The 14,483-nt window shown below is 44.6% G+C and overlaps 2 protein-coding genes and 1 pseudogene across 2 annotated transcripts; 1 reads left to right on the plus strand and 2 right to left on the minus strand.

Moving 5' to 3' along the window:
- LOC109948074 lies at positions 448 to 2,002 on the plus strand (annotated as a pseudogene).
- On the minus strand, positions 9,012 to 11,402 carry LOC109948075. The gene is made up of 3 exons (XM_020559983.1): positions 11,163 to 11,402; positions 9,926 to 10,895; positions 9,012 to 9,727 (listed from the first exon to the last, which is right to left on the minus strand). The coding sequence occupies exons 1-3, from the start codon at positions 11,400 to 11,402 to the stop codon at positions 9,012 to 9,014; spliced, it is 1,926 nt and encodes a 641-aa protein (XP_020415572.1).
- Positions 13,183 to 13,812, minus strand: LOC109948076. Its single transcript, XM_020559984.1, has one exon. The coding sequence runs from the start codon at positions 13,810 to 13,812 to the stop codon at positions 13,183 to 13,185; it is 630 nt and encodes a 209-aa protein (XP_020415573.1).

The raw sequence follows: 14,483 nt of genomic DNA on the forward strand, positions 1-14,483 counted from the left end.
ACATGCCAAATGGTTCTTTATGCTAAAATATGAATATGGTTTGAATGTATTAGGTTGGGTTTTATTCTTCTCCATAAGGAGTTATATATAGGACTCTTAGCCAATTCACACGTATCACACTAGAAGCTGGAAACATCAAGATTGGAAAATAATGATGGAAATAACTTCTTAAGATAACCGAACGAGGCATGCCCAAGAAGTTTATGCCATAACCAAATTTTGTCTCTCTCCCCCTCAAAACGAGTTCCACTGGTTCTGAAAGCTTGACCAACCTTGACCTCACTCTTCGGTACCAGTCAAAGTAGTAGAGTTTGCCCCGCTAAGTACCACAACCAATCGTCTATCCTGTGAAGATGTCCTGAAAAACACAATGATTCGGCCAAAATGTTACAGTACACCCCAAAGTAGTAGTAAGTTGTGCAACAGATAACAAGTTATGGTCCAAAGATGGAACAAGTAATACATAATCCAGATGTAGGGAAGTAGAGAGAGATAGAGGCCCTCCCCAACACAGGGGAGGGGGTACCATTAGCATTAGACACCACCGACAGACTCGATGATGTGCGACTAATAAGTTGGCCAGGATCAAGTGTCATGTGATCCGTAGCACCCGAGTCGATAATCCATGCTGATTTTTAAGAAGACGTATGAAAAGTAGAACCTTTGGTGGTGGTGATAGAAGCATGAGTCCGAGTAGCCAGTTCAGCATAATTGACCTCATGCTTCTGTAAGAATGCAATAAGGAGGAGAATCGTAGGAGTTCCTAACATCGCCGCGAAAGTAAGATGTGATAGGAGAATGAGAGGAATATGATTTGAGGAATTTGATATATGAATTTGATGTAGGAATTGGATTTGAGAGGTATGTGTATAAGATTTGAGGGTATGTGTTTATGGATTTTGATAAAAGGATTTGAGGACCTTAGATTTGAGGAAGTTGGATTTGGAACTGAAAAAAAAAAGACGAGGAATTTGATTTAGGGTTTTGGATTTGAATATGAAAAATTTGAGATAAGGGTTTAGAGACAACCTAGGATCAATTGCTCTGATACCATGCTAAAATATGAATATGGTTTGAATGTATTAGGTTGGGTTTTATTCTTCTCCATAAGGAGGTATGTATAGGAGTTTACATGAGTGCTTTACAAAGAAATAGATACAATAATCAATTAGGATAGTATCTCTTAATTATATAATGATTTGTCAACTATACAGAATGGGAAAGTAAATCCCTTAGTTAATTAAGGAAATAAATCCCTTTTGTTAATTAGGAGACTCATGTCAACACTTTACACTCCCTCTTGCTTCCGAAGAACCCACTAGTCTTAGATTGGAAAGCTAGATATCATATTGCAATAGGGAATGCGAAAGGATTGGCTTACCTCCATGAGGAGTGCATGGACTGCATCATACACTGTGACATCAAGCCTGATAACATTTTGTTGGATGCATAATACAACCCGAAACTTTGGGATTTTGGTCTTGCAAAGCTGAAAGACGGAAACTGCAGCTGAGTTTTAACAACCATGCAAGGAACGCTAGGCTTTCTTTCACCAGAATGGTTTTCAGGCAAAGCCATCACTCCAAAAGCTGATGTGTTTAGCTATGGAATGTGGCTTATTGAGGTTATATCAGGAAGGCGAAACAGAGACTGGTTCAATGATGGGTTAGAAAACTACCTTCCTATTCGGGTTGCAAATGTAATAAATCAAGGAAAAGATGCTATTAGCTTGTTAGATTACAGGTTAGAAGGCCAAGCCGACAAAGATGAACTTGGTAGAGCATGCAAAGTCGCTTGTTCGTGCATTCAAGATGATGAGAAGGATAGGCCAACCATGAGGCAGGTTGTTCAAGTTCTCGAGGGAGTTTCAGATGTTGGTATATCCCCAATGTCGTGGTTCCTCCAGCGCCTTACAGAACTTCCAATAGAAGCCATTAATTACGAGGAGACCACTTCCGGTTCAGATTCGTTTTCACGCACTGATGTCCCAAGTGCATTTTAACCTCAAATTAGAAGCTGTTCAAAGGAAATGTAACAAGGATGCAGCTTTTGCAAGCTAAAAGCAGCAATTTCCATTTCTATGTTTCCATTAAGATCACATTTCTGTTGCATTCTTACTACCTACACAAGATTTGTATCAAAAACATAAGTTTTAGCAACCTGGGTTGGACATGTGGTAGTCCTTATGCCATGCCGAAGATTGCATTGGACGGGTGGAATGACACATTGGGAGGGGTGGTGGTGAAGGAAGGGGTTGTGGGAGTTGTAAGGTAGGAAATGGTGATGGAGGGTCAGTAGGATAAAAGGGTAGATTAGAGGTTTGGGGGGACATGGGTGGGGTATGAGGTGTGGTGGTGTCGGGTAAGTCAAGGGTGGGGTCAACGGGATGGGGCATGTGGGCGGTAGGGAGAGAACTTGGTGATGTGGTAGGTGGTGAAAAAACATCACGGGGAGATGTAAGGTTGACAGGGTGCGGCTGTGTGGATGTATGAATGGGCTAGTGGTCGCATGGGTCAGGATGGGTGAGAGGTAGGGGCCGACTGTCATTTGTGTCATTGCAGAGTTGGGGTAAAACAAAACTAGAAGGTGAGGTACAGGTGGGAGATGAGAATGGGAAATGGTTCTTATAAAATTTGACATCATGACTTACGAAAAAATTATTTGTCTCCATATCATAAAGTTGTAACCTTTTTTACTAGTAAGGTAGCCAACAAAGACATAAGATTTTGCACAAGGATCAAATTTAGTGGTAGGATGAACAACAGATGCATAACACAGACAACCAAAAACTTTGAAGTGGTCAAAAGATGGTGGACGTTTGTATATTAATTCATAAGGGGATTTGTTGGATAGGAGTGGTGATGGTAGTCGATTAATAAGGTAGACAGCAGTCAAGACACATTCACCCCAAAAAGAAAGAGGTAATTGGGATTGGAAAAGGAGTGCACGTGCAACGGTGAGAATATGATGATGTTTACGTTCCACAACACTCGATGCCAGTGGTTTGAAAAAAATCTTTCATGGATAGAAATTCGAACCCATTGTCTACTTGAATGACTTTAATGTGGGCATAAAATTGATTACGAGCAAAAACAACAAAAGATTTTAAAAGGTGCTGTGTATCAGACTTATGCTGCATCAAAAAAATCCATGCACATCTGGTAAAATCATCCACAATGGTAAGAAAGAAACGTGCCCCTAAATGTGTGGGCATTTTATGTGGATCCTATATATCGCAATGTAATAAATCAAACGCATGAGTTGATATTGAACTTAAAGGAAATGGAAGTCTGGTTGGCTTGGCCAAAGGACAAACAGTACAAATATTATCAAAGGAAAGAGTACCGGAAGACAATAATGGAGAAAGTAATTTAAGACGAGAAGGTGATGGATGTCCAAGTCGCATATGCCACAGGTTTGAGGAATGGGATACTTGACAGGTGACAAGTGCCCTTCGCAACAGAGACATGTAATAGAGACCACCACGTTGTTTACCCGAGCCAATCATCTTCCCCGTAGCCAAGTCCTGCAAGACATAAAAAGTGGAAAACAAAATAGCACAACAATTTAGAGAATTAGTGACTTTACTGACAGACATAAGATTTAAGCGAAAAGAAGGAACACATAAAACTTTGTCTAAAGTGATGTCGGAATTGAATGGTACAATGCTAACAGAAGTGATTGGGGCAGAAGACCTAGTGGGCAAGTTAACAGTAGGTATTGGTGAGGATTCTGTTTTAGTGAAAAATGTAGAATCAGAAGTGATGTGATCAGTAGCTCCGCTATCCAAAATCCAAGGTTGAGTGAATACATAATTAAGTAAGGGAATGGCAAAAGGAGGCAGACCTGTAGCATTTGCATAAGCATTGCTATTACCAGATCCACTGTTTGATTGTATCATGTATACAACATGGGTCAGTTGTTGAAGTTCTGCAATAGAAAATCCATTTAAAAAATTATGTTGTGGGGCTTGTAGAGTGGAAGATGGACTTGGGCATGGGCTGGAAGTAGTTGGCTGGATGGCTGGGGCCGCTTGGGAAGCCGCGTTGGCTGATGGGCGTGTATTTGAAGAAGGGAAGCCCTCACGTGAGTTTTGAGAATAATGACCTTGAGAACCACGTTGTTGTTGTGAGGATTGTCCTTGCTTGAAGGATTTTCCTTCCTTGGGGGCCCATATTCCATTCTTGTAATTGCATCTTTCCTCTGTGTGACCTTTTGTGTCACAAAATTTACAATAGTATTTCAGTTTTCGACAGGTTGCAATTGAATGCCCTTCTAGATTGCAATGCTCACACCTATTTTGCTTGGAATCATTGGAAAAATTGTTTGGGCGGCTTTGGATTGCAGCAGCGAAGGGGAAATATTCAGTTGCACTTGAGGTAATTTGTCGTTGAGTCTCGCCTTGAATGAAGAGTGAATAGGCTTGACGAATGTTGGGCAATGGTGTCATCATGAGAATATTGGTGCGATCATTATTAAAGGTGTCGTTTAGGCCCATGAGAAATTGCATCCTTTGATTTTCTTCTTTTCGTTCTCGGTGTGTCTTCTCCTCGTTAGATGTGAGGGGAGGTTGATATGCCTCCAACTCGTCCCAAAGGTCTTTGAGTTTTGAGAAATAAACTTGGACTGTCATGGCGCCTTGTGAAAGAGATGTGATGGATTTTTGAATTTGGTATACTGTTGGTGCATTTTTTTGTGAAAATTGATCTTTGAAATCCTTCCATACTTGGTGTGCAGTTTTCCCATGAATGACTCCTTTGGTGAGACCAAGCTCCATAGAGTGTGAAAGCCATGTCAGAACCATACGGTTGCATTGATTCCAAAGAGCGTACTCTTTTGGTTGTTCTTTTTCTGAAGGACGTTGAATGGATCCAAGGGTGAATTTATGCCTAGGCTGGGGTGGGGGGAAGATTTTTAATATTAAATATGATTTAAATATTATAAGTTTATTCCTACTCCAATAAATATTAGCCCACTACACCATATAACTTAGTCTTCTATTTAAAATAAGCCCATTCCTAAAGCATATAGGAAATAATAAACATCAATCCAAACCTATATAAATTTGATTAGAAGCAGAACTCACGCTAAGGCTCTACCAACTTGAGCTATTCTAATTGTACTGATATTGGGCTACACCCACAGAGAGCAAACATCGAAAGATTTCTTCTAGCCACCCAAAACGCCATATTTGAAACTTGAGAGCCTAGAGGAAATAGCTCTCCTCCTCTAAAAAATTGTACCAACCTATCTTTAGTGGGTTCTTCAATATTGGTAAGTTTTTCTCTTTTTTTATATATTCAATTTCCAATTTTAATTGCTGTTGTTAAGTTTTTATGATTTAGGGTTTGGGTGAAATTTTTTGGAGATTGTTGATATATGTTTTATTTTCACAACTTGAATAATTAATTAGCATATATGATTTTTGGTGTCTAGTATTTCTTGTTATGATATCTGTCACATGATGATAATAGACCAGCAAAGTGAGGAAAAATTATTTATTCATTCTTCAAAAAAAGTCGTAACAATAACAAGGATACACCTTCTGCATCTAATGTTGATACTTCAATTCCTAAGGAACTTTCTGAACTCGAATCTCAAGTAGTTGAGTCTAAAGAGTTTGATATTGCTTCTTTAGAATGGGATCCTAGGAAATGCATTCCAATTTGTGAACACCCAATCAATCAACGTGATGACATTCAAAAGGCAAGCTCTTTAATTTTTTTTTTGCATTCGAACATGTATTTTTGAAGTTGGACAAGTGTTTGATTTGATATTTATTTATATTTTGTACTTCTTTGTGTTATATTTGCTTGTAATGTGACTTTGTTTGATTTATAAAATTTTATTTAAATTTTTGTTTCAAGAGAAAAAAACATTATAATATATCTCCTTTATATAAAATAAAAAAATTATTTAGCCTACCCCTATAAAAATTCCTGGATCCGCCATTGAATGGATCCATCAACAAATCCTAACTTGTCCTTGGCTATGAGGGCATGAATCATTGATTAACTCCATGATGAATAATTGGCACCGTTTAATTTTTCTGGAATGAGCATATGACCAGGATGATCTCAATGACGAAAAAAAAAATGGATTTGATGAATCCATACTGGAGTTGGAGTTGGAGTTGGAATTGGAATTGGAATGATTGTTTGTATTTTTATGTTTTTGGTTGTATGACTGATGGTTCATCACTTGCCATGGAGGCGATGTTTGAAAGTCTACTAGGGTTTGGAGAGGGCTAGAGAATCAGGCACCAAGATGCTCTGATACCATCTTAAGAAAATAAACAAGAGAATATTTTACTGAATACTTTGTTATGTTTAATAGGCAATTCATACAAGGTATATATACAAGAGTGAAGCTCCATCACGTTAGCCTTCTAAGGCTAAATAATCGTGATCCACTACCTGTGGGATTCTACTAATATATTATAGGAAACTAGATATATTACAATATTATATTACAATATAATTCTTAATATATCTGCACATATGGCGGTAGTCCCATCTGGTGGGATGGCGGCTCAGGTGGCCAACACCTGGTTTTTGAAGGGATGGGGGCACACTTTAAGAGGCATGAGGGATCGGTGGTCAGAAAAGGGTCTTGTCATTGACGTGGGTGGCTCACAACCTTTCGACCTTTCCCGAGGTAGCTTGAGAGTCGAGGCCGATTAATGCGTAGTATGAGATCCTTGTGTCGTGTTTTTATTGGGCAGAAGAGCTCGGTATATGCCGAGCTTCAACAGATCTTTTCTATATAGACCCCAAATTTTTTTTAAGTGAGAGTTGGTGTTGACAGTACAACATACCTTTCCTTCAAGACAAATGCATTCTCTACAGGAACTGTGCGTAGAACCCCGAGATCAAATTTTATTTTCAATTTTGGATTGCATTCAATGTAAACCAATTTCCCCAGGGATGGGTACTGTTTGTGCAAATAATCTCACGGGAGAATATTCGCCCAAGATTCCTTCGTCTTCTCCGCCTCTCTTTCTCCTTGCAAAACAGATCGGAGTAAAAGACCACACCCGGGGGGTGCTGGCCAAAGGCCCTCCGATGCCTAAGTTAGGTAGGGTAATTCAAGGAAAACCGGGTGGCTGGAGCCGTGTGTGGTGGCCGGAGCCTTGTGTAAGAGAGAGAAAGAGAGGAGGTGGCTAGGGTTTTTGAGAAATAATTTCTATAGAGCTTTAGTAAGAATTTAGGCGTACCTCAACCTTGTGTGTGGCTATGCTTTTATAGTAGTCTCGGAGGCTAGGGTTTCAGAGGAATAATTCCGTAGATGGAATGGAATTATTCCTCCCCTTTTTGGAATTGATTTGATTAATTAGGGATTTGATTAATTAGGGTAAATCAAATCCCTAATTGTGGTAGGTATCAAATCAAATCCTGATTCAATTAGGTAACTCCTCATTTAATTGGGAATCGTGGTAATTAACCAAATCAATTCTCAACCTAATTAGGTAACGTTCAATTTAATTGGGTAATTTCCAATTAAATTGAGTAACTCCCAATTAGGTTGATTAATTCCCAATTGGGTCAAATAATCCCCAAATGGTAGGAATTATTTGACCCAGGGTTTGATTTAATTAGGTTCCCACAAATGCCCCCCAGCTTCTGCATGACGCGTGGTGGCATGTAGGAGATGTAAATTATCCGTTGGGCTGTCCAGCTGTAACTGGGCTTCCTTCGTGGACTTGGGCTCCCGAGTAGAGGAGGTGTTTGACTTGTGAACTGCTTGAGTAACCAGCCTATGTTTGGATTGCACGTCCTCGTTTAGAGATTTGTGAGTACCAGGGTCCCCCTTGAAGGACTCCGGGCATGCACTGCATATCCCGTAGGATGATTTCCGTTAGGAAGTTGGCGAGCACCAGGGTCCCCCTTGAGAGACTCCGGGTGTGTTCTGCACATCCCGTAGGATGATTTCCCTTAGGAAGTTGGCGAGCATCAGGGTCCCCTTTGAGGGACTCTGGGCGTGTTCTACACATCCCGTAGGATGATTCCCCTTAGGAAGTTGGCGAGCACCAGGGTCCCCCTTGAAGGACTCCAGGTGTGTTCTGCACATCCCGTGGGATGATTCCCCTTAGGAAGTTGGCAAGCACCAGGGTCCCCCTTGAGGGACTCTGGGTGTGTTCTGCACATCCAGTAAGATGATTCCCCTTAGGAAGTTGGCAAGCACCAGGGTCCCCCTTGAGAGACTCCGAGTGTGTTCTTCACATCCTGTAGGATGATTCCCCTTAGGAAGTTGGCAAGCACCAGGGTCCCCCTTGAGAGACTCCGGGTGTGTTCTGCACATCTCATAGGATGCCTTGGTCGTCGCCCTGCGTCTCCCGTAGGACGCTACTTATGGGCAACTACATGATTATTCTGCCTTTCTTAGGAAACGGATAGGAACCTGGATATTTCCCGCAGGAAGCATGGAGACCCTCTTTTAAGAAATTCCTGGCACACCCTGCGTCTCCCTTAGGACGCTTTTTTAGCGGGCTACGTCTCCAAACGGACGCGTTTTGTCGTCACCCTGCGTCTCCCTTAGGACGCTCCTTATGGGCAACTGTGTGACTATCCTGCCTCCCTTAGGAAACGAATAGGAACCTGGATATTTCCCGCAGGAAGCATGGCGACCCCCTTTTAAGAAACTCCTAGCGCACCATGCGTCTCCCTTAGGATGCTTTTTTAGCTGGCTGCATCTCCAAACGGACGCTTTTAGTCGTCGCCCTGCGTCTCCCTTAGGATGCTTCTTATGGGCAACTGTGTGACTATCCTGCCTCCCTTAGGAAACAGATAGGAAACTGGATATCTCCCTTAGGAAATTCCTGGCGTACCCTGCGTCTCCCGAAGGACGCTGCTTATGGGCAAATGTTGTGTTTCGTGGGCAAATGAGACATTTTGGAATGAGAAACTGAACTTATATTGATATTCATAAGATTATAGTCCTTTATTCGAAAATAGAAACAACTTGGTACAAAACTTAGAACTTCTGGCAGTCAGGAGGAGGCGCTACGGATATTACGTTCGAAGATGGTGAGCATTCCATTGTCGTGGTATTTCCTTCCCCTCCATAGTGTCGAGTGTGTAGCTTCCTCTGCCCCCAGACTGGCTGATCATGTAAGGACCCTCCCAGTTAGGATTCATCTTTTTTAACCCTTGCCTCGGTGCAGTAATGAAAGCCTTTCTTAGCACGAGGTCGCCTGGTTGAAACTGTCTGACCTTAGCTCTCTTGTCGTGGTAAGACTTCAACTGTTGCTGATAGGAGGTGACCTGGATAATGGTCTTCTCACGTTCGCCTTCAAGTAAGTCGAGGTTGAGCCTCATCTGCTCGGAGTTCTGATCAACACTGCCCACTTCCAAGCTTATGGAGGGGACAGTGATGTGAGGTGGCATGATCGCTTCTGTTCCATAGGCGAGGGAGAATGGGGTTTCACCAGTCGATCTTCGTTTGGTGGTGCGATAAGCCCATAGTACTCCGGGGAGTTCATCCACCCATTTTCCTTCGGCGCATTCCAGCCTTTTCTTCAAGTAGTCCAATATGACTTTGTTGGATGCCTCGGCTTGTCCATTTCCTTGTGGATACCTCAGGGTGGACAAGTGTTGCTTGATCTTGTATTTCGCAAAAAAGGCGGCGATCTGCTTGCCAATGAACTGTGAGCCATTGTCGGTAACCAGCGACTGTGGGCAGCCAAACCGGCATATGATGTTTCTCCAGATGAATCGCTCCACATCGACTTCTTTAGTAGAGGATAAATCTTCAGCCTCGATCCATTTAGTAAAGTAGTCGGTGGCGACGATCATCATTTCTTTCTTGGCGGGCGCTGGTGGCAAGGGACTCACTAGGTCGATGGCCCATTGCATAAACGGCCATGGACTATTTTGCGGATGATAGACTTCGGCAGGCAGGTTAGGGATCGGTTTGTATCACTGACAGCTATCACACTTCTTGACATATTCAGCGGAGTCGTGACGCATGGTAGGCCAGAAGTATCCTATGTTTAGAGCTTTCTGGGCCAGCGACCTGCCCACAGAGTGGTTGCCACACTCGCCGTCGTGAATTTTGCAGAGAACCTCAAGTGTTTGTGGGTACTTTATGCAGGTGAGATGAGGGCCGGAGTATGATCTGCGGATGAGCTTGTTGCCGTGCATGTAGTATCTCGCGGCCTTCTGCTGGACCTTTCTAGCTTCGGACTTGTCCGTTGACAGGTTTCCATTCGTCAAATAGTCGATGATGGGGTCTTGCCAACTGGGGTCCTCGTCAATCTGCATGGTATCGATTAGCTCCATTTCTTTAATGCTTGGTCGGTCAAGGTGTTCGACCGGGATGGAGCGTCTAAACTGGGTATCCAGCACTGATCCTAGGCTTGCCAGTGCGTCTACATGAGCGTTCTCTGCCCGGGGCACTTGTTGGATGGTGAAGGTGGGAAATACCTTCAACAGCTCTTGGACTTTGTCAAGGTACAAGATCATCCTTGGGTGCTTTGCCATGTATTCACCTGAGGCTTGATTCGTGATCAATTGTGAGTCTGAGTAGATGGCTAGCTTTTTGATTATGAGCTCTTTTGCCAAGCGTAGGCCGGAGAGCAATGCCTCGTATTCTGCCTCGTTGTTCGAGGCCGGGAAGCCAAGCGTAATAGCTTGCTCCAACAGGGTTCCATCCAGGGTGGTGAGGACGACCCCTGCTTCAGCTCCTTTTTGGTTCGACGCTCCGTCTACGCGCAATTGCCACATGTCTCTGGGTTGGCTAGGTTCTGCGGAGGTCCCGCCTGCTTTTGAACTTTCCTTCTTTTGTTTGACCAACTTCTCTTTTTCGGCTGATACAGTGAATTCTGCGACGAAGTCTGCTAAAGCATGGGCTTTTATTGCAGTTTTTGGCCGGTAGAGGAGGTTATATTGGCTTAGCTATATAGCCCACTTCATGAGTCGTTGAGAAGCATCAGGGATGTGGAGGATTGATCTCAAAGGAAAGTCGGTCATGACGATGACTCGATGAGCTTGGTAGTAGGGTCGCAGCTTTCTCGTCGAAACTACAAGAGCCAAAATAAGTTTCTCCAACTTCGGGTAGCGAGTTTCTACATCGAGGAGAGCTTTTGACGTGTAGAATACCGGATGTTGGGCCCCCAGCTCTTCTCGGATGAGAGCTGAACTGATAGCTGAGTTAGACACTACCAGGTATACAAACAAGTCCTCACCAGGGACTGGCTTTGAGAGCAGAGGAGGTGAGGTGAGGTAAGTCTTCAGACTCTGGAAAGCTACTTCGCACTCCTCGTCCCATTTGTCTTTTTGTCCTTTCTTCAAAGCTTTGAAGAATGGTCTGCACTTGTCAGTTGATCTCGAGAGGAATCGGTTGAGGGCCGCTGCTCTGCCCATCAGACTTTGTATTTCCTTCACTGTGGAGGGCGATTTCATCTCGAGAACGGCTTTGATTTGACGTGAGTGTGCCTCGATACCTCATTGCGTGACTAGGTATCCCAAGAATCGACCGGAAGATACCCCAAACATGCATTTACTTGGATTCAACTTCATGCGATACTAGCGGAGCAAGCTAAATGACTCTGCAAGATTTTCAATGTGATCTGCACGTTTTGGGGCTTCGACCAACATGTCATCCACGTAGACCTCCATAGTTTTGCCGATCTGCTCCTTGAAGATTTATTTACAAGCCTTTGATAGGTTTCTCCGGCGTTCTTCATCCCAAAGGGCATGACCTTGTAGCAGTAGGTCCTCTCTCGATGATGAAAGAAGTTTTCGCCTTGTCATCCTCGTGCATCAGGATTTGGTTATAGCCGGAGTAGGCGTCCATGAAGCTGAGGTCTATGTAATCGATGCAAACTCTCCATTTGCCCTTTTCTTGTTTTGCCAGGCATGTCTGATGGCGACCATGCGAACATGTCTTTGTTGCTCTAGAGGAATGTGGTAAGCTCCACCTTTTCTTTTGGGCTTAAGCGCGAGCCGATCCTCGCTTTCCTGTCTGGCTGGTCAGGATCCAAGGATATTAACTCGACGTCCTCCTCGGGTTTCCATCCTTCTTTCGGAAAGACCTCTAGACGGATTTCCCCGGCTTGGTCCTGACGCTTTGATTGATATAAGATAGCAAGATTCAGTTGCTCAACCTCCTCCAGATCCGCCTGGCTCACAAGGAGAAACTGCGCTTGTTTGCCTTTCTTTAGCCCTTGGGCAGAGCATTTCCTCGCCATTGCTTGATCGCTGTTGATTTGGCCGACACCACCCCCAGAGATTGGGTACCGAATTTTCTAATGTATGGCGGAGGTGATGGCATTGATCTTGCCAATCCATGGTCTGCCTAGGATGCTGTTGTAGGGTGAGACCTCATTAATGACCATGAATGTTTGCAAGCTGATCACAAGTGGGGAGTAAACGTCGAGGTCTATCGTGCCTACGGTAATCGTTGTTGCACCATTAAAGCCAGTTAGCGATCAGGCTAACTTGTTGATCTTTGTCTCCAAGCCCATTTGTTGGATGACCGCCAGTTGTAGGATATTGGCTGCGCTGCCCTCATCTGCATGGATTCGGTCGACCATGGCCTGAGCGATTTGAATGCTGATGACAAGGGCGTCGTTATCTGGCGTGTCGAGGCCGATCAGATCTTTCTTTTGGAAGCCGATCACAGGATCGTCTTCTGCTAGTGGAGGGTCGGTCGAGACTTGGGAGATCACAGTGGCCTGTTTGATCTTCCTCTTCTTTTCTTTGCTGGTCAGCCCAGACTCCTCGGAGTCGGCTACGATTGTGTTAATCCTTATGACCTTCTGAGGCGGCTCCTTGGCGGTGTCTCGATCTTCAATTCGTTGGATGGCCTACTTCACAACGAATTCAGTTCAGTGGCCTTCTCTCACGAGTCCTTCAAGATGCGTTTCCAAACGAAGCAGTTGTTCGTAGTGTGTCTGTGCGTTCCATGGAAGGCACAGTATTTGCTAGTGTCCCTCTTGTCCGGATCTCCCTTCAAGGGTGATGGTCTTCTTACCCAAGGTTTGTTCTTCACTTGGGCCAAGATTTGATGTATGGGGATGGTGAACTTGGTGTAGTTCTCTCCTGCCGTAGCCTCCCCTTGTGGGTGCGACCTGCGCTTGTCTTTGTTTCGGTTGTTAAATCCGTCGCCTCTTTGACCTGCCCGTTTAGTTGGCTGATCTTCCTGCTTTGTGGACTTCTTTGCGGCGATTCGATCGTCATCTTAGAGCGCGTAGCGTTCTGCAATCGCGTAGACCTCTGCCAGCGTCTGGCTGGGAGTGATAGTCAGCTCGCGGTACAAGTCGTGCTCAGCTGGAAGGCCTTTCTTGAAAGCGGAGGACGCGATTCGGTCGTCACATCCTACAATGTTCGCCTTTTCTGCCTTGAATCTCCTGATGTAATCTTGAAGGGATTCGTCAGACTTCTTGCGCAGGTTGTACAGGTGGTCAGGGTTCTTCTTGATTGTCCGATAAGAGGTGTATTCTTTGGTGAAGGCGTAAGCTAGCTCCTTGAAGCTGCTGATCGACCTGGATGGTAGGGTGTGGAACCAGTCTTGGGCTGCTCCTCGCAAGGTTATCGTAAATACCTTGTACATTAGAGCGTCGTCAGCCTGGTGGAGGATCATAACACTTTTGAAGTGTTTTAAGTGGCTCTCGGGATCGGAATCCCCTTTGAAGTGTATGAACGAGGGTGTCGAGAATCGCTTCAGGTGAGTGGCCTGCTCGATATCGAGGGTGAAAGGCGTAGAGCTCACCTGGTCCATCTCCTTACGTAGTGAATCCTCGAAGTTTCCTCCGGTCTTCAAGTCTCGAAATCGGTCATTCACGAGCTTCTCAACGTCTTCTGTGCACATTGCTGGTCGGTTACGTTGGCGACCTCCACGATATTGATTGACTTCCTCATTGTCCTCCGAGGGTCGACCTTCTCACCTGGGCTGCCTAGTTGGAGTGTTGGTGGACTGCGCCTGTGAAAGATTCTCTGTAGATTGTCAACAAGAATTGGTTCTTCGAAAGTGAGTAACGGAGCGTCTTTCTTCATGGTCCTCATTGTGAGGGTTGTCCAACTAGCCTCCCTGGGGGCCTAGCCTTTCGAGAGCGCTTCTCTGTGAGTTGACAGCTGAGCGCCTTTCTTCGCGATCCTCATTGCGATGGTTGTTTGGCTGACCTCCTTGGGGGCCTAGCCTTTGATGTACATTTCCCTGCGGGCCCAAGCGGGCGCGGACGTCGAGTCATCTACCGGCGCGTTCGTCCATCCTTCTCTCCTCGCCCGGTGGTCCAAGGCCAAGGTTCTGAGCAAAGCCTATTTGGTTGATGAGCTGCCTCATTAGATTGCTTTGGTCGTCCATTCTCTGAGCTAGCTGGTGAACTCGTAGATTAAGGTCTGCTTGACTTCGTGGATCGGGAGGAGAGAAGTGTGTGGAGCCCAACTGCACATGGGCTAGGTTTTCATTGGTGGTGTATGCAGGAGCGTGCGTCGCGCGTGGAGGCAATGGAGGGAATGCTTGGAGTTGCTCCAAGACCGGCC

Source organism: Prunus persica, chromosome G3, assembly GCF_000346465.2.
Source record: "Prunus persica cultivar Lovell chromosome G3, Prunus_persica_NCBIv2, whole genome shotgun sequence".
Lineage (NCBI taxonomy): Eukaryota > Viridiplantae > Streptophyta > Magnoliopsida > Rosales > Rosaceae > Prunus > Prunus persica.